Source organism: Empidonax traillii, unplaced genomic scaffold (genome assembly GCF_003031625.1).
Source record: "Empidonax traillii isolate 1590-97213 ecotype Southwest subspecies unplaced genomic scaffold, ASM303162v1 scaffold534:size827195, whole genome shotgun sequence".
Taxonomy (NCBI): Eukaryota; Metazoa; Chordata; class Aves; order Passeriformes; family Tyrannidae; genus Empidonax; species Empidonax traillii.
Window position 1 is genome coordinate 432,044 of NW_020955727.1, and position 19,229 is coordinate 451,272.

At 58.1% G+C, this 19,229-nt stretch overlaps 2 protein-coding genes across 2 annotated transcripts in view; one reads left to right on the forward strand and one right to left on the reverse strand.

The window, feature by feature from the left end:
- ZDHHC4 (zinc finger DHHC-type containing 4) overlaps positions 1-2,133 on the reverse strand; it is a 12,924-nt gene extending 10,791 nt beyond the window's left edge. Inside the window, exon 1 of the mRNA XM_027897253.1 lies at positions 2,034-2,133. Coding sequence (XP_027753054.1) covers positions 2,034-2,133 — 100 coding nt within the window. The remainder of the gene's footprint in view (positions 1-2,033) is intronic.
- Positions 2,132-19,229, forward strand: part of GRID2IP (Grid2 interacting protein) — a 31,495-nt gene continuing 14,397 nt past the window's right edge. The window contains exons 1-7 of the mRNA XM_027897254.1: positions 2,132-2,512; positions 2,609-2,695; positions 5,501-5,655; positions 15,699-15,953; positions 17,355-17,440; positions 17,804-17,873; positions 18,587-18,681. Coding sequence (XP_027753055.1) covers positions 2,132-2,512; positions 2,609-2,695; positions 5,501-5,655; positions 15,699-15,953; positions 17,355-17,440; positions 17,804-17,873; positions 18,587-18,681 — 1,129 coding nt within the window. The remainder of the gene's footprint in view (positions 2,513-2,608; positions 2,696-5,500; positions 5,656-15,698; positions 15,954-17,354; positions 17,441-17,803; positions 17,874-18,586; positions 18,682-19,229) is intronic.

Below are 19,229 nucleotides of genomic sequence, written 5' to 3' on the forward strand. Positions count from 1 at the left end.
CAGCAAACCGCGTGCTGGTCGAACTCCCAAAATCCCTGTGTCCCACTCACGTTGCCAGCACGCCCAGGTCCCTCGGCGTTGTGTCCCTGCTGCTTTGCAAAGTGCTGTCGCTTCAGATTTGCCCTGTGGGTAAAGGATTTCCCTCCACGGGTGCTAATCTGTTTTCCCTCCTTCCAGCTCCTAATTCCCCCCCGATCTGCAGGCTCAGGTCAGCATCGGGCTCAGCCAGGACGAGCACGGCAATTAGTCTGTCCACGCTTCTCTTTGCGATGGATATAAGGTTAATTAGGGAAGGAAAAGGCAAGAAAGACCTTTGTCTGTGTCTGGCGCTGACCCGGAGCGGCCAGAAGGGCGCAGGGCTCCCGTGAGAAGCGCGGGAAGGGGCAGCCACCCCTGCCCTGGTGCAGAAGCCGTTTCTGCCACCCCCAGAGCAGCGAGGGCTGGGCCCGAACTGTGGGGGCTGCAGCGAGGACGGGGGAGCCGGGAAGATGCTGCCAGGAGCCCTGCGGGTAGGCGGGACTGGCTCCCAAGGGTGATGGAGGAGAACCGAGACAGCTTCGACCCCTTAGCGGGACAAACCTGCTGCCGGTGATAGCCCCGGCTCGCTCGGATGGCTGCGGACTTCTGTAAGTGCTCGAGCCGATGGGCAGAGGTGGAAGGGGGGTGCAGCTCCCCGCTGCTCTGCCGGGCTTTTCCCCGGAGCTCAGCCCAGAGCAGGGTGCTGGAGCCATCCCAGTGCTTACTGGGCTGTCAAAACTTGTGCTCTGCAGCCCCAGGGATGGTGTTTGGTGGCAGATGGATCTCATCCCACTGCTGCCAGACTCATCCCGTGCTTTACCCTCAGCTCTTCCCTTCCGATCCTTGACATCCACCCTGTTAATGTGGGAAATAGCTTTGTTTCCTCTTTAAATAATATTAGTCCCTGATTTTTAGGTAGCATTTGACCAGCACTGCCGCACAAAGGAGGATGAGATTATCACACTTACAATGTTAGTGACAGTGTATTGGTCCTTATTAATATCTTCTGATGAAGGTGGCACTTCTGCTGCCACCCAAGGTGTGTTCATGGGGATGTTTTCTTGAGTGATGCTGAGTCTTCACAGTCTGTAAGATAATTTGTCCAGATAAAACAGCCTGGTTTCATTTTTTGTAAGAGCTTAATGTGTGTTCAGTAACACAGATGGAATAAACATGGGAGTAAAAAGCATTTTTACAGACAGATGGGATCAAATCGAGAAGAAAACTACATGTGAGTTATTTTAGTGAGGGTCAGCAGACAGTGCAGGCACTTGCACATCACAGAATCACAGAGTGGGAGGGTTGGAAGGGACCACTTTGAGGTCATCTGGACATCATCAGCATGGAAAGGGCATCCAAGTGCACCGTGCACATCAGCTGGTCAGATTTACCTTGGGCAAAGACGACTCCTGCAGATGTTCAGGGCTGATGTGCCCGATTTCTCCTCCAGCATCCACGACGCCTGTCTGAATCCTTCTGGTGAACCACAAACAAGTCCTTCTGAAAATCCTCATCTCACCATTTCTGGGTGCTGTGATCAGGACAACCCCTACACAGGACAGGGAGGCACAAAGAAATGCTCCCAGCAGAGCTGAGAGGATCTGGCAAATTCTAATGAATTTGTAGTTGCAAGCAGCTAAAACACTGAGTGTTGAGAAGAGCTGGTTAAAACTGGGTGGTTTTAAGTCCTTGGATCATCTGTTTGTGGACATGCTTTGCCAGGAAAATTAAATAGTCATTTTCCCAGAAAAATAAACACAAGCAGATGCCTAAATACATGCCAGGGGAGAGGGGGTAGGTGGGAGAGACAGAGGCTGTGCCAGGCCATGGTCTGGGTGCCATGTATAGCCCCAACCTTTCCAGCCATCGTGGCCTCCTCACTGCTAAGGGCACCCCCAGCAGCCAGTGATAGAAGAATAAAGGCTGTTATTTTAGGGAAATCTAGGGCAAACCCAGTGTCTTGGGGCATTTCTTCCCGCAGTGAGGAGCGTCCAGCACAGACTAGAACCCCCCACCCGCTGGGATCCACCCGGCATCTACAGGAACTACGGTCAAGGGCAGGAAAGCCATCCCAACTCCTTTCTTTTTCCCTCTTTCTTTTCCAGTCACAGCCATGCCGGCAACCAACCAGGGCTGGCCCGAGTCCTTCGGCTTCCAGATAGGCGGCGGCGGGCCGTGCTACATCCTGTGGGTGCAGGAGGGCAGCGCTGCGGCTCGGGCGGGGCTGCGCCCCGGGGACGAGGTGCTGGAGATCGAGGGCCAGCCCGTGTCCTCGCTGGGCCGCCAGGCGCTGCTGGGGCTGGCCCGGCGCTGCCCCAACGTGCCCCCGAGCATCGGCGTGGTGTCCCGCCTGCAGCCCGCCCTCCTCCCGCCCGGCCCGCGGGGATGCTTCGGCTTCGAGCTGGCGAGCGGCAGCCCCCCGCGAGTGGCCACCGTCAGCCCGGAGTCGCCCGCCGCCGCCTGCGGGATCGAGCCGGGGGATTACGTGCTGGAAGTCGAGGGGATGCCGGTGATGCTGCCGGAGACGGCGGCCGCGCTGGTGGCATCGTGCGGCGGGCGGACCCTGCACCTCGGGCTGCTGCGGCCGCAGCGCGGGGCGGGCACGGCGGACCCCGCGGCCAGCGGGCACGGCCTGCACCGGGACAGGAGGCAGAAAGCGCAGGAATTCAGCAGGAAGGTACGGCGGGAGAGGCGCGAGGGCTGGGGCACTGGGCACCCTCTGAGCTGAGCTCTGGAGTGTTCCCACATTTAGCAGTGTGCTTGGATGGGGGGAGGATGCTCCTGGCTTGGTCTCCGGCCTGGGGTGCAGATTTGGGGCGTGAACACCGGAGAGAAGGGTCTGGTCATTACTTGGGAGAACAGATGGATGGTGTGAAGAGCTTGGAGATCCCCTGGGGGTGAGCCCAAGTACTCATTCCTTTGCACTACAGGAATGTTGGGGAAACTCACAGGGGCAGATCGTGCTCTGCTGCATGTCTGGATGTCCCTTCAAAGTGTGAGCCTGTCCCCCTGCAGACATTTTAGTTCTTACTTTGCTGCAAAAGAGAAAACATCAATGTGATTACATCTTCATTGTGTTCCCGAAAGTTTCCTAGTGGGTATTTTACCAACCACATTGCCTCGTGCTAATTATAAATTTGATCACAGTTGTTTTTTCAATCTTTCTAATTTCCATTTCAAAGTAGCCTTTTAAAATGCTGTTATGAAAATAACCAGGCTGGTGGGGTTGGTTTTTTTTTTTTTTTTTTTGATCCCAAGTTAATAAAGGAACAAGACATCCATAAAGAGATTTGTGGGTATCAGGCAAATCCCCTCAGTCAGCTTCTACATTAAAGATTTACAAATACACACTGAGGTTGGATTCATAGGGCTGAGCATTGCACGGGAAACAGATACCTGCTGATTACAGGAGATTATCGAGGAGGGGAGGTTGTTGTATCCACCTCCACCTCATGAAGCCACATTAAGCCAAGCAAAAGATTCATGGGCGATCACAGGAGAGCAAGCTGGTTACAATGATGCAAATACCTGATCAATGCCTGTCTCCTCCCTTCCCTGCTGAGCAGCGAACATCCCCATCAACACCTCTGTCGCCACCCTACCCTGTTTATCAAAGCTTCCTGTGACAACCCCAGAGGGTCTGGACAGAAACGGGATTGCAGAGAACAGAGGATTGTGCTGCTGGCTGGTGGTTGCTGGAGCACAGCTCAGCTGGCAAACGCCTCTCTAGAGGGAACGAACAGTCCAGATGTTTGAAGTGGCTTCATTTTTTCACGCGATGTGGAAAATAACAAACCCAGCGGGTGCCTTCCCCCCTCGCTTACCTGGGAGCTCAGCTCCGGCAGGTGCTCCTGCCCACCCGCTGCGAGGCTGGGAGGTCGGAGGGTGCTGGTGGCTTGTATGTCACACCTGCACTGCCCACAGGTCACCTTCGCAGCCTCCTTCGTTCAGTAGAGCCCTGGGTTGAGTCACACCCACCTGGCAGACAGAGCAGTGGCCGCATCAGTAGTATTGGAGAGGTCTGGAGCTGGGCTGTTCCAGTGTCCCAGCAACCTGAGGGCATCGCCAGGAAGCCTCAGTTCCAGGTCTAATCTGCTCTTGTCCCCTGCATGCCTGGGGACGCTCTGGGGACTGCATGAAGAGTGGCAGCACCCTCATTGTGGTGGAGTCCCCACCCTGGAGGTGTCCAAGGAACAACTGGATGTGGCCCTCAGTGCTCTGGGCTGGTGGAGGTTGGGCACGGGTTGCACTCCATGGTTTTGGAGGGCTTTTCCAACCTCAGTGGTTCTGATTCCCACCCACCCTGCAATCTCAGCCCAGGCAAAAATTTAAGAGCAGCCCGCTGGGATCCATCCCGCCAGGAACACCACAGGCTGTCACTCCTCTGCTGGACCTGGGAACTGAGAACTCATGAGCCTGCCCAGGGGACGCTGCTGCCGTGGCTGCCCCAGATTTGGTGACCTTGAAGTGCTGCTGCTGCCGGAGCTCCCGTGGTGCCTGCAGAGCCAGCAGCACTGGGGGGCTGTGCTGGGGTCACAGTGCTGCTGTTGGCCTCCCCAGGGAGCTGCCAAGTGGGACAAGCATCTGGAAGGAACAGCTCTTCCCCTTCCCCAGGCAGGTGATGCCTGCTGGCTCCTTGGCAGTGCCACCAAGGGGTGCACACAGAGCCCTGCACACCCCCCCGGTGCCCTGGGCAAGGATCAGGGGCTCCTCTTTGCTTCCTACAGTTAAACCCAGCAATTAAACCTGTTGTCAGCACAAAAACACCCCCTTGAAGGAAAATCAGACACACACAGGTATGGTGGGGCACTCACAGGGAGGTCTGGCATTCCAGGCACATGCTCCTGACAAGGGACCATCTCCCACTGTCCAAGGGAAAGGGACAGCCCCCCAGCCTAGGAAGAGGTGAGGAAGGAGGGCCCCATGCAGGGTAATTGGCTCGATGGTAATTAGGTAATTACTCTGCCTGTCTCAGGTGGAGAGGACAGGACAGCAGGTGGGAGATGCTGGTGCAGTTTCCAGGGCTGGTGCTCACCCTCACACTCCCTCTCCCCACTTCCCAGCAGCTTCCCAGTGCTAAAGGGAGGACAGTGCAGGGGATCAGGGAGTGATAGATGAAGCATGAAGCTTAAACAGCTCCAACAGCCCACTGCAGTGTCCCCTGCCAGGCAGACTCGGGACTGATCCCGTCCCAGCTGTGCCAGAGCCACTCCTGTGGGGCCACTTGTGACCCAGCAGAGTGGGGGGGTTTGGGGTGAATGTTTGGAGCAGCAGTTGCAGGGCTGTGTGTGGGGCTGCAGCGGTGCTGTGTGATGGGCTGCTGTCTGGAGCTCCCTCTGCTCCCCGTGCTGTTCCCTCCTCATCGCCGAGCAGGTGGTGCAGGGAGTCGGACACATTTTCCACGGGACAGTTCCTCCGTGTGTACAGTTGCCTCCACTGCTCAGGGCCCCTTGCCTCTCCTCTCCTGTCTCCCCCGTGGCAGGTGGATGAGATCCTGGGGGAGCAGCCGGAGCTCAAGGAGAAGGTGTTCACCGTCCTGAAGCAGTACGCGGCCGAGAGGAAGGTGGAGTGCCTGGCCTATGCCCTCTGCATGGTCCTCACCCAGGAGTCCCACCAGCACCTCATTGACAGCATCAGGTAGGAGGTGTCACCTCCCCACTGGGCACCCATCCCTCTGGTGCCAAGTGAGCAGCGCTGAGCGGTGCAGGTGTGGGTTGGGAGGTTCCTGTTGGGAAGGGCTCGAGAGGATCCTGCGGGTAAGATGCCAACTCCCTTATCAAGGGACAGCTGAGCTGACCTTGGTGGCATCTCAGCCTGGCATCCCTGTGCCCACCAGCCTGGGTGGCTGTCCTGCCCAGGACGGATGGGGGGACATCCCCCACCCTGCCAGGAGCCATGGCCATGGGCCCCACAGAGCCACCACCTCTGCCTGCAGCAGGGGACGTGGCTGCTGTTGGCAAGGGAGATGGGATTAGAATCACTGGAGATTCCCCGAGAGCCTGGCCAAAAAATAAACTGAGTTCTGCAGGTTGAGAGCTGGATGGGGGCGAGGGCTCAGCCAGGGCAGCTCCAGCAGCAGGAGCAGCTGGGGGAGTCTCTGCCAGGCCCATGGGCTGCCCGGGCTGCCCATCCCAGGGTGCTCTGGCAGTGCTCCCCTCGGGCTCGGGGTCCCCAGCACCTCTGGAGCCCCCGGAGCAGCAGCCGTGCCCGGGGTGCAGCCGACACTCTGCTCTGACACGGCGTGGCTGGCACCGGGGACAGAGCTGGTGCTGGCACGGGGACACGTGGTGGGATTATGGCCAGGCTGAGACGCTGGCCATTAGGGAATCAGGTCTCCATCTGGCCCCACTCCGGGCCCGGCTTTCCAATTCCTGCTTTAATCAGTGGAATTGCAGGATATTACAGTTTCCATAACAACGCCCCGGTGCCGGGGTCTCCACCGGGCTGGCGGTGGGGAGGGCGGGGGGAGCGGGTGGGTGGCCCTGTCACGCAGCGTCCCACTGCTCTGCTGTGACTGCATGGGGGTCCCCTGCAGCCCCCTGGGGACCTGGGACGATGGGCACAGACCCCTGCAGGGCCAGGGTGCAGAGGGGACCATCATCTCCCCACATTCAGCTCGTCCAGGCGCCCGTGTCTGGGCTGTCCTGTACCCACTGGGCATCCTGGAGGGACCCGACCAGAAAAACAGCTGGGGCTGGGGGCAGGGGTGGATGGCAGCGAGCCAGGCCTGAGCCATCACCCTGAACTAAATCAAAAGAGAAACCCACCCCCCACAATTCAGAAAAATTCTTTTCCCCGGCAAGATGCGTGGAAATGCCTCGAATGCCTTGGCTATCCCCTTTGTCATCATCCCCAGGGAATTATACAGGATTACTTCCCCCCACAGAGGGGATTTGAGTAAGTGTCCAAATCTTCTTCTGGACCCAAGCCCCTCTGTGGGGGGCACAGCAGGTTCCCCCCAGGGTGTCCCCATCCCAACAACCCCCATGTCAGTGAGGGGAGTGTGGCTGGAGCCGGTGCCACTGTCCCCCTGAGGGGAGCAGAGCTTGCCCCATACCCACCCCGTGATGTTGTGGAGCAGCACCCCAAAAACAGGGACCAACCCCCTGCTTGGCCCATGCCCCCATGAGAAAGGTTAACACCAGGGCCTGGGCAAGAGGCGCTGCAGATCAGGCAGCTAATCTGGGTTTAATGGAAATGAAATATTTAGCTCAGGGAAAAGATTTACCATCTAATCTTAATGAAATGAAGTCAAGAAAATAAAAAAAAAGGTGCTTTGGAGACCAGGTTTCCCAGCTGTGGGTGCTGGGGGGCAGTGCAGTGTGTGCTGATTCCAGATGCTGATCCCGGGATCTCCCATCTGACGAGTTTGCTTCCGAGAAAGAGCTTTCCATGTTTTGCTCTCAGTGAAGGTGGTGAGCAGCTCCTGGGTGCCCTGGATTGAGGGGTGCTGCGAATTCCTGGGGTGATTTCCATGTGGCTTGAACCGGTTCAGTCCATGGGTGACTGAGGAGGGGGTTTGGGGTCTGTGCCCCGGGGCTGGGGAAGGGCCATGTGGGGTTCATGTGGGAGGGTCCCGGCTCTGCCGCCGTGTCCAGGGTGTGGGGTGAGGTGTGGGGGTGCTGGTGTGGCTGTCCTGCTGTCCCCAGGGCACAGGGCAGCCACCCTGGGGCAGTGCTGTGGGTGCAGCTCGGGTGAGCAGAGCCCATCGGAGCTGACCCACTGAGTGTCCTGGGGCTTGTCCTGTGGGACACCCCACGGAGGACTTGAGATCACGGGGGTACCCATCGGCATCCCTGCGAGGCTGTGCCCAGCTCTCCGTGAGCTCTTTCCACCCGGGATGTGGGGGGCTGTCCCACACACCCCAGACCACGGCCTCACCCGTGCCTCCCACCCTGCAGAGCCTGGAGGGCTGGATGAGCCCCTTCCATCCAGCAGTGGTGGTGCCATCGGGGGGGACTGGCAGGGATGGCAGGGCGATGCTGGGGGCGATGCTGGGGGTGATGCTGGGGTGATGCTGGGGGCGATGCCGGGGGCGATGCTGGGGGCGATGATGGGGTGATACCAACAAGGGACCCCTCGATCCCCCATCCCTGGGCAGCTGCCCCAGCCCCGGTGTGGGCACAGGGTGGTGGCAGCCGTGGGTAACAGTGTGTGTGTCCCCTGCCACGCAGAGCCGGGCGGCCGGGACGTCCCCGTCTCCGCTGACCCTGGCGCTGGCCTGATTGGATCTTCCCTCTGCACCAGCTGTATTTATTTTCGGGCTGTTGCTGCTGCCGACTGTCCTCCCTCCCTGCTGTCCCCTCCCTGGGCTCCCCCCGGGCTTTAACGTGCTCCCTGCAAAGTGCTGCTGCTCAGCACAACCCGAGACCCCCCGAGTCAGCACACAGATCCAGCCGGTGCTGCAGACACGTCCTCGAGCTGGGCTTTTCCAGTACTGGATTTTTTTTTTTTTTTCCTTTCTTTCTTTCTTTCTTTTTATCTCAAATGGATTTCATCCCATTTGCCCAGAATTAAGCTCCTGCAGATTTTAATTTGCTGACATTTTTTCATCTGCTCGGTTGTGGATAGCAGGGATAATGCACGTGCTGCGCCGGGTCCTCCCCGCTCCCATCCCCTGCCCATATGGCTGATGTGTGTAGGCAAAGTGCACAGTTGTAGTTGTGCTCAAGGATGCTGAAATCCGGCTGCGAGGGGGGAAGATGAGCTGTCTCGGGTGAGTAGCAAGCGCACCTTTCCTGGGAGTGAGGGGAAATGGCTTTAAATCAGGTTAATTCTGGAATCTGGCAGCTCCTGGCACCACAAAAGCGAGGTGTGCTAGAAGTTAATTAACTCTTAGCATCCGTGTGGTCTCGCAGCTGCTCTGGTCAGGGACTCCTCCTGGAGAGGGAGGCTCTGATTTGGGTTATTCCATCACCTGCAACGCCAGAGGCTGGGTCTGACCCCGGGGCACGGTGGGGCTTGTCTGCTCTGCTCCCCAGGCTGCGTGTGCAGGGTGGTGTGTGTGGGGATGGGTGTGCAGGGATGGGTGTGCAGGGATGGGTGTGCAGGGCGGTGTGTGTGGGGATGGGTGTGTGGGGATGGATGTGTGGGGATGGGTGTGCAGGGATGGGTGTGCAGGGCGGTGTGTGTGGGGATGGGTGTGTGGGGATGGGTGTGCAGGGAATGGGTGTGCAGGGATGGGTGTGCAGGGATGGGTGTGCAGGGCCTGCCTGTGCCTCACACCGGCCTGGGGAGGGGAGGGGGTTATTTTGGGCAGGTTGGGGTCCCAGGGGTGTCTCTCAGCACTGCTCTTATTCCTGAGCTGGTTTCAAAGCAGAGCAGAGCTGCAGCTCCAGCAGCACCGGCTCTGCACCCAGTGCTCTGCAGTGCTGGCACAACCACCCCAGGGTTCATCCCTGGGCTCTGGGGGCCAGAGTGACCCTCCAAGCCGAGTGGGATGGCAGGATCCCCTCTGGCATCTCCTAGGGCTGTGTTACTTTCCCACCCTCCTGTCCTGGGCGCCGTCTCCCGTTGAACAGCGTGTTCTTCTGGCAGTACCAGGGATGCACCAGCTTCTGGCACCACTGTTTAGGATAAAAACATCTGTTTGCAGTAGGACTGGAGGGAAACACAGATCCCCTTCTCCCCACTGACTCACAGTGCTGGTGAATAAACCCCCGGCAGTGATGGTTACACGGACATTACCCTGGTAACCCGGACTGGAACAGGGGGATGTGTGTGACATCCAGCCCCTCACCCTGGCTGCATCCTTGGGGGATAACTCTGGGGCTGTTCAGACTGTGAGATGTTGTCTTAGATCTCCTGCCAGTCGTGTTGTGCTCCAGGGCTGCAGGGAGGATGGTTTGGGGTGGTCTGTGCTTCACTGCTTGGGTTACGCTCCCTTTGCTTCCCGAGCAGCCCCTGTCCTGCCCCTTTCTCCTTTAGGAAAGCCACGATGGGCCAAGGTGAGCAGCCACTTCTGCTCCCTGACTCAGATGAAATTGCTGCCCATCAGGGGTTCCCTTATTATGGGAGAATTCCGCCGAGCTCCCGTTAATAGCGCTGCCAGCACAGTCTATTTGTCTCGGCTTGTTTTGCACGGCCATAAAATCCCTTGGTGTGTTCCTGTATTAAACTACTCCAACCATCTGTAACTGTGCCTGGGTAAGGAATGTCATTTTACCCATCAGGATTTATATATTATGGATTGTGCTGCTTCCCTGCTCATCACCCCCCCATGTACCCACTCCTCCAGGGCTGGGGGAGCTCCCTGGCTCTCTTGGATGCTGATGCAGCATCTGTGACCACCCCCTCCCGAGCCCCTGCTGCTGACAGGGACACTCTGCTCCTGTCCACGGTCCCAGCACTGCCACTGAAAAGCCACCGGCAGGACAGTCATGGAGGAAAAGCAGCTCTTGTTTTCTTCCATTTAAAAAAAAAAAATCCCTAATCTGATAGCCCAGCATATGCTCAACTGCCCAAAAAAAGGGGAATTAGGGCAGCCAGGGAACAAAACGTGCTACCAGCGAGACAATTGGGAGCGAGTTCCTTTTTTATTGGTGGAGTTCAAATAGGTCATGACCAAAATGCCTCAGTGCAAAATCTCCTGATAGGAGATTAATTTCCTTTGTCAAATCAAACTCTGGCTGGGATGCAGATGGGATCAGCCTGGCTCACCTGCACCCTGCTGGAGTCACAACTTTTATTTGGGGAAGTGGTTACTCGGTCCAAGTTTTCCAGTGTCTTAAAGAAATCAGTAAAGGTTGCTTTTGTGCTGCTGTTCCAGGCAGAAAGTGTGTGTGGGGCAGCAGCTGTGGTCTGAAAAGTGGGGGTGACACAGGTCCCTGCACCCCAGGGTGCTGGTGTGGGACACAGGGTGCAAAGGGCTGAAGATGGCCCTGTGTCCCCCCTGTTGTGTCACGGGGGGTCTGGGGGCCTGTCTGTGAGGGTGGGGTGGCCTCGAGCCCCATCTGCACCCACTGACCTGGGCACTGTCCCTGACACCTGCTGGGCGATGCTGGGCAGGGTGGAAGTTGCAGAAAAGGCCTTTCTGGGGGTTTCCTGGACGGTTTTGTGTGTCCCCAGCAGCTGTGGGGCTGCCCATCCCTGCCAGGGCAGAGACAAAACCACTGGCTCTCGGTGCACAGTGTGGTTTGGGCACAGAGACACCGGGTTTGGGACAGGTCACAGCACTCCTGGGTGCCAGTGCTGATGGGGAGGGGAACCCCCAGCCAGGCACGGGCTGTGGGGCTGCTCCAGAGGGAATCTTTATCAGTCACTACTGGAGCCAGTGCAGGAACGTGTCAGGAGAGGGTCACCCTCCCCAAAAACTGTCCAAGGTCTTGGGCTGTCCTCAAGGATGAATTGGGTGGCCAGGGAAGGGCTGTGAGGGGCTCCCAGCCCCAGTGCTTGGCCACTGCATCCCACCCTGTCTGCACTCCCTGGGGGGGGGGAAACACCTTCATTCTTATTTAATGATAGCGACAGTCCCATCTGCAAAACATCTGCAGCCAGATGAGTGATTGTGGGGCCTCCCAGCACGGGGGTAGTGGGATAGCAGCCCCCGTGGCAGTCACAGCTCCATGCTTGCTGCACTCGTGCAGGAGGGGCTGGAGGAGCGGTGGGAGCTGCAGGTGCTGGAGGCCAGTGCGAGGCTGGGACCCCCCTCCTGTGCACACACGGGCAGGGGAGGTCTGAGAAGCAGAATTTGGGGTTCATAAGCAGAATTCCTGTTCCATGGGGAAAGCCAACAGGAGTTTTCTCTCCCAAATTCTAGCATTTAGCTAGGGCAGAAGGGCTTTTCCAGACCAGTAGCTGATTCCATAGCACAGTTCAGACATAATCCGAGTGTAGCTCAGTGTTTTAATCCACCCTGGGACGTGTTTTTCTGCACAACTAACAGAGTCAAGGTCAGGTCTTTGCTAGTTGTTTTGAGGCTAAACCATACATTTTTCATTTTTCCTTCCTTTGCCACTACCTGGAGGTTGCATCTGATGTTGGCAGCTCTGGGGGAGCTTCACATCCTCTTCATCAAACGCCAGTGCTGCGCTTAAAGATGGCGTTATTTAAATCAGAGATGGGGTTTTATCTTTTATTCCTGCTGCCAAGCACTGCTGTGTTACCCTGGGGGTAAAGGATGCTCCTTGGGGGAGGTTTGGTCCCAGGACTTTGGTCCTGGTGCTGATCCCGGTCCAGCCCAGCAGCTCCACCTGCTCACCCACATCCCCACAACCCGCTGCCGTTTGCCTTTAAGGTTCCTCACCCCTTCCAGCAGCACGTAATTTAAACAGAAGCACTTTAGAAGTCAACTAATTAGCACCAGGGAGGCATCCCCCCGGAGTTCGGCGCCGAGCCGTGCCCTCCTTTCTGCTACGAGATCCTTCCAGCTGGAAATCACAGCGACTGCAGTTTTTAGGGAAAGGGAGAGGGGTTGGTGCCTGCCAGGCGGGGCAGAGCTGGGCAGGGAGGGCAGAGGTGGCACCAAAGGCCGGCGGATACGGAGGGAGGCTCTCGGTGGCTGGTAAAGCTCCACCTGGGAGCGAGAGCGTGGCGGGAGCCAGGGCGAGGGCAGGCAGGGCTGAGCCCAGGTGGGGCTGCTGGCGCTCCGGCCCATCTGGCTGCGGTGCCCGGGCCCCGCGGGGGTGCCAAGCGCCAGGGCGGCACCGGCTGGCGCGGGTTTGGTTGTTGGATCCGGCCGCGTCGTGGGCGTGAGCCGAGGCTGGGGCTCAGCTGCATGAGGATCTGAAGCATCTCCCTTTTGTTCCCGCCGCACCCTGACAAATGGGGAAGGACCGGAGTTTCTCTCGGCATTTTCGGTACGTGTCCCCCGCGTGGGCTCCGTGGCCGGGGGGGTGCCGGGAGAGCCTCGTGCCCCGCGGGCGTCCCCACGATGGCTCTGCCGCCTCGGGGCTGTGGGGACCCTGCTCTGGCAGCGGGGCAGCCCCGACACTGCCCCGTGCCCACCGCAGCGCCAGCACGGCTGCTGGGGGGAGTCGAGCGAAGCTCAGATGAAAAATTGGGGTGGGGGGTTTGGGGAGCGGCAGGAAGAGCCCATCTGGGCCTGCTATGTCTCTGTGGCTGTGGGCCAGCCAAGGGGTGGGTGGTGAGGAGGGGGTTTGGGGGTGCTGGGTGTGATGGAGCCAGGCCCAGGGACCCCTCGCTCCCAACCTGGCTGAGCACGAGCTCTGAGCAAACTTGGGGTGTCTTCACCGGCCCCAGCCAGGGCACCGTTCCACTGTCCTGGCCTGGCTGCTTTGGGGATGGGGTGAAGGTGAAGAAAGCTGGAGCCTCTGGGACCTTTCCCACCTGGGAAATGCCCTGGAGTCACAGCTATGTGTTGGAGCAGGCTGAGTTCTCTGGAGCGGGTGCCAAACCACTGCTGGTACCCTGGGGCTCAACACACCCTGCACTGGGATGGGAGCAGGCAAAGGGCTGCAGTGCCCAGGGACGGGGATGCCTTTCCCATCCCCTCTCCAGCAGGAAACAGAGCCTGGGCTGACCTGGAGCACCCCAGGGGGAGGAAGAGGTGCGTGAGGTCAGCACTGTGTGGCTCTGCCGCTGCTCCCGGGCTGACCTCCACAGATGGGATGGGTGCATCCTGGTGGGATTTGCTGGGAGAGGGACATCCCAGCTGGGTGCTGCTCCTCGGTGCCATGCCAATGGGCAGAACCAGGTTTATCCATCCCATGGGATAGCAGGATTCTGCAAAGCCTGGGCACCACCTGCCCTGGGTTGGTGCTGGGGCTGGTGCCAGTGTCAGTGCCAGTGTGGGTGCCTGTGTGTGCTTCATGGATGGTATCCTGCTGGGACTGAGGCATCCATGCCAATGACCCCCCACATGCTGCCTTTGATGGGTCCCTTTGATGGACCAGACCTGGGCACAGGTTTTGGGAGTCGGCACCTGCTGAATCCCAGGGCTCAGGGAGATCAGGGAGCCCCAAGCAGCACTGGGCCATCCAGGCTTTGCAGGAGGGAACTGTTTTGCACGTTTAGTGGGATTATTTGTACAGTCACTCAGCTGCCTCCTTGCTGAGGCAGCGTTGTACAGTAGCACTGTCGGTGCCTGGTGCAGCCCCCGAGCCGTGTCCTCGAGTCTGGGTAGGGAGCTCTTCCCCTTGTCCTGCTGCCTGGCAGCCCGATGGTGAAGCAGAGGTTGGTGTAAAGTGGGACAGCTCTGCTGGAATGAGCAGGGCCGATTTAATTTGGCCAATTAAATGGGACTGTGCTCATTTTGCCTGTGAGGAACCCGGACTTCTCCCTGGTGGGCGCCCAGCGTGGGGCAGAGGTGTGAGGGACCCACATCCTCCCCTGCCCTGGGGCTGTGGCCCCCCTGTCCCACAGCTCACATCTGGGTGAACTATTTATTAGCACAGTTTCACTCTTTTGTAGTTGCTGCTTAATCACAAATCGCCTGGGAATTGCACCAATGTGTTACTTTTTTTAAATTGTCACCAAATGCTCTGTGTGAGCATCTGCCAGCCTCGGGTGGCTTGTGATCTGTCTTCTCCTCCTCCTGCAGCAGCTCTTGTTTTGAGTTCTGCCTTTTGTTGGGGGGAAATAAAGATGTCATGGTTCTGGTGGAACTGGGATTTGAAGCCTCCCCTTCCTCCTTCTCTGGCTTCACCCAGGTTTTGTGTTCCCCTGGTGAAGCTGCCCAGGGGAGCCCTGTGGGATCCCCCCCAGCCGTGTCCCGCTGGTGCAGCCCCTCAGAGCAGATTCCTCTGGGTCCTCTGACACCAGCTTGGCCCAGTTCCTGCCCCCACGGGAGACACATCCCCGTGCAGCCAGGAGTGTGCTCACACCCCAGTGAGGCTGTGATAGCACCGGGAGCTCGAGGTGAGGAGCGCTAATGAACCTCACGAGATGGTTTTGTCTGACGAGGCAGCTGCGAGGTGCAGGGAGGGGTTGCTATAGAAACACTCAGAGATAACAGCTCCTCCTGAAGCCCCTAAATGTGCAAACAGAGGGCAGGGGTGGGTGAGCAGGTGTCAGCATCTTGCTGTGGTGATGGCAGAAGGGAAAAGAAGTGCCTCCTGGTGTTACGGGGTTCACCCCATCTGAGGTGGGAGCGGTGCTGGTGGTGCCTCCTCGTGCCCTCCTGGGATCCTGCTTTGCATCCCCTGTGTGCCCCCTGAGCGTCCTGGGGGTCCTTGTGGGGCACAAAGGCCACTTGGCTGCTCCTGCCAGGAGAGGGAAGGTGACCCAAAACAGAGGGAGTTGCCGGTGCTGTCCCCTTGCCTGCAGCGTCACCATACCCACCCCTCCAGGTACCAGCATCTCCCGGGGGGCACGAGGCTCCTGCATGGCTGTGGAGAGGGCTGGAACGTGGGAATGTTCATGGCAGGAGCCCAGGAGAGCAAAGTCCAGAGCTCCCAGCAGAGAGTTTGGGGCAGGAAATGGGGAGCAACGTTTTGGGGGTTCCAGAATGTGCTGGGGAAGATGTAGCTCTGTAGGAGGGCTCTGACATCATTGCCCCAGTGGAGCTGTGCATGGGATGGGGGAAGAGGTGCAGTTGTGTCCCTGGTGTCCCCAGTGCCCCCGGTGTCCTCAGCCCTGGCATTTACAGCTCTTGGAGGACGGGCCCAAGGGCACACGAGGGGTTGTGCTCTTTCCTTTCTGGGGATGGCTGTATCTGCAGCTCTGCACCCCAACCGCCACGGCCCCGCTCCTCACTCCCTTCCCCGGTCTCGTTTCCCCAGGATTTTCATCCCCAAGAAGCACCGGCAGCGCTTCGACGAGGTGGTGTCGCAGAGCCTGATCAGCAAGCTGTGCCGCTCCAAGAGCGAGCAGCACAGCAACCGCCTGCGCCGCAGCCGCAGCGAGGACCACCAGGAGCGCCTGCTCGTGTCCACCCGCGCCAGCTCCGTGCCCCGCAGCCACGAGGAGCTCAGCAAGAGCCTTCGCAAGAGCACCTCGCTCGTCGCCAGCAACGTGGCCTCGGGGGCTGCCCGCAGGTAACAACTCCCCTGGGGGTCCTGAAGTCACGGGGGAGGGATGCCAGGGAAAGGGAGAGGCACAAGGAGAAGGGGATGTGCTCCCTGGGAAACCCTGCTGGGATCAGGATGAGCAAACGCCTCTCCCTCTCAAAGTCTGGGCAGGTTTGTGCCCTGTCCTGGCTCTGGGGCAGCTTTGGGTCCCCTCAGCATCGCAGGGCTGGCTGGGACGAGCCGTGCGAGGAGCTGGGGTGGCACTTGCAGGCTGGGAGGAGGTGCTGGCTCCTTGCTGGGTGGGCTGCAGGGTGCCCAGCTGTGCCAGCAGCATCCAGGGTGCCCAGCTGTGCCAGTGGGATGCAGGGTACCCAGGCAGAGAGCAGGCTGGCAGGAGGGTGTAGCCAGGTGGGGGTCAGCCTGTTTTCCCAGATAACAAGTGAGAGGATGAGAGGAAATGGTGTCTAGTTGCAAGGGGAGGTTTAGGTTGGATATTAGGGGAAATTTCTTCACAGAAAGGGTTGTCAGTCGCTGGCCCAGGCTACCCAGGGCAGTGGTGGAGTCCCCATCACTGGAAGTGTTCAAAAACCATGTGGATGTGGCACTAGAGGCCATGGGTTAGTGATGAACGTGGTGGTGGTGCTGGTTGATGGCTGCATTTGATGATCTTAAAGGTCTTTTCAAACCTTAACAATTCCGTGATTCTGTGATTCTGTGGCTGGTCCTGCCCTGCCCCAGCAAGTGTCTGGGTGTGAGGAGGAAGGACAATCCCTGGAGCACAGGGATTAACCCACTTCCCGTGCCCATATGGCCAGACCTCAGCAGCCTTGGAGGGTGCAGAGCCCTGGCTGTGGTTCCTGCTCTGATCCCAGCTCCATCTCACCGACAAGAGAGCAGGATCTGGGCAATCCAGCCTGCCTTCCTGCCAGGATAATTTCAGTGTGACTTGTCCAAAACCCATTTCCAGCACAGTCTCCCTCCCTGCCAGCACAGGATCTTGCTGGTGATGCTGCCTTCCCCCAGCTCCCTGCGGGAACAACTCCCAGCTCCAATCAGCCTCCCAGCAGGGAGATTTCCTAGTGCTCCTTCCAAAATTTCCTAGAGGAATTAAATTCCTCTCTCATCTGCCTATGAGACCTTTGCTCCCTAAATCACATTGTCTCTCTAATTCTGTGTAATGAAGAATCACAGACTGGAGGTGTATATATATATATATAATTTAAATATATATATATTTAGCCCACATTCCACTTTAAAACAATGTTTGAAAGACTTTGATATCAAAGGGGACCTTGTGGGGACACTGGGAGTGTTGGGGACTTGAGCCCTCAGGAGACACCTGGGCTGACAGGGTTGTGGAGGGGCTGGGGAGGGAAACAAGGGCCAAATCTTGGCCTCTCACGTCCCATTTGCTTCTTTGTCCTACAGAACTGTGCGAGTTTATAAAGGCAACAGGAGCTTTGGCTTCACACTCCGTGGCCATGCCCCAGTGTGGATCGAGTCTGTCCTGCCAGGTAAGAGCAGTTCCAGCCACGAGATCCAAAGTCACTTATTGATCTCAGCTCTGAACTTGAAACGTTCAGTGCTGGACTTTTCCAAGGCTCTGTGGTGGAGTTTTCCCAAAGGAATAATGAGCACCTTTGATACAATTTAGTTTGGTTTCACCTACCTCTTGCTTTGAAAAGTGGAAAGTGTGTGTTCAGTGATGACCCCAGTGTTCCCAGTGCGGGCTGGGTGCTGACACCCAGCTGGGTGCAGGGTCCCAGGACACCCAGCAGCAGTGAGTGCCCTGCCTGGGGTGGGCATGGCTGGGGAGCTGGGACCCCATCCCAAGCTGGTGCCCCCAGCTGAAGCCCCTCCTGTCCCTGTGTGTTTAGGGAGCCCGGCAGAGAAGGCTGCTCTCAAAGCTGGAGACAGGATCCTGTTCCTCAACGGTCTGGACATGAGGTGAGAGCTCTCTGAGTTAATCTGGACCTGTTAAACACCTGGGGTCTGCTTTTGGAAGCTGCAGATCACCACCCAGCCCACGAATCGCTCCCAGGATGTGACCACAAGCCTAAAGCCACATGGGAATCGCGTTTCCACCCAGAAGTTAATTCTTCTCTATATTATTTGTGCACCAAAGCAATGGAACCAGAGGGGCACGTGCCCCTCACCAGCTCAGGGCAGCAGCTCCAGTATCCTTGGTTGGTCTTTCTGCACAAAAACCAAGAGCAAAGGGTTTGAGGAGGCTGTAGGATAAGAGACAGTGATGAATATTTAAAGCTCAAACATCTGATGCTGCTTCTGTCAGGGCTCAGGTTCTCACGTTTCAGCTGATCCAGCAAACTGTTGGCTGATGCAGCATTGCCAGAAAATAGAGGAGAAGGGTTGAGGATTGTCCTCTGAGCCTGTTTTGGCAGTCATTGTCCCAGGCCGGCCCATACCCTTCTCCAAGGGCAGACCAAGATTTTTTTTGCCTACAAAATTACACTTTATAGTCACCTTGCATTTTCCTCTTGTGTGGAATTAGGGCAGGCGAGGAGAGACCCGCAGCACTGTGTCACTTAAAGGGAAATTCATTTTCTGGGTCTGGGTGTAGCTTAACGCTGGCTTCATGTGCCATGAGCTCCACAGGCATCCCTGTGGTTATTCCTGACCCAGCTCTCCCGTGCCCGCAGGAACTGCTCCCACGACAAGGTGGTGTCGATGCTGCAGGGCAGTGGGGCAATGCCCACCTTGGTGGTGGAAGAGGGGATCGTAAACATCTCCAATGGTAAGAGTGGGGAGGAGGGTCTGGGGTGGCAGAAGCCCCACAGCAGCTCCTGGGTTCCTGGTGCAGGAGGGGATTGCTGGGCACTTCCGTAGGCTCAGCAGGTTTAAGGCGCTGCCTGGGGGATGTTGCTCTCCCCTGGGCACATGGCCGCTTGCTTTCTGGGATCAGGCTGGATCTCAGGCTTGGCTGCTCTCCAGGAGGGCTCATCCTGCTGTGTGATTGTCCTTGGTGTCCCCTGCCAGCGTCCTTTCCGTGCAGTGTGTGCCGTGTTCTGGCCGCAGTAACCCAACCCTGCACCCGTGGTGGCTGCGCAATCCCGTGGCTGTGGATGGGCTGTGCTCCGCAGGATAATTATCCTGCTGCTGGGATCAATAATTTACTCGCTGCTGCTGAGGAGTCAGCAGGAGCTGAGGGTGTTGGGGCACTGGGGTGGTGTCAGCAGGACCCCAGCCTAGGGCACAGCGCGGGTTCTGCTGCAGCTCCAGAGGTGTGTGCAGGCAGGAGGGTCAGTGTGTTATTGGGGGCTGCTCCACAATGCAGAGACCAGG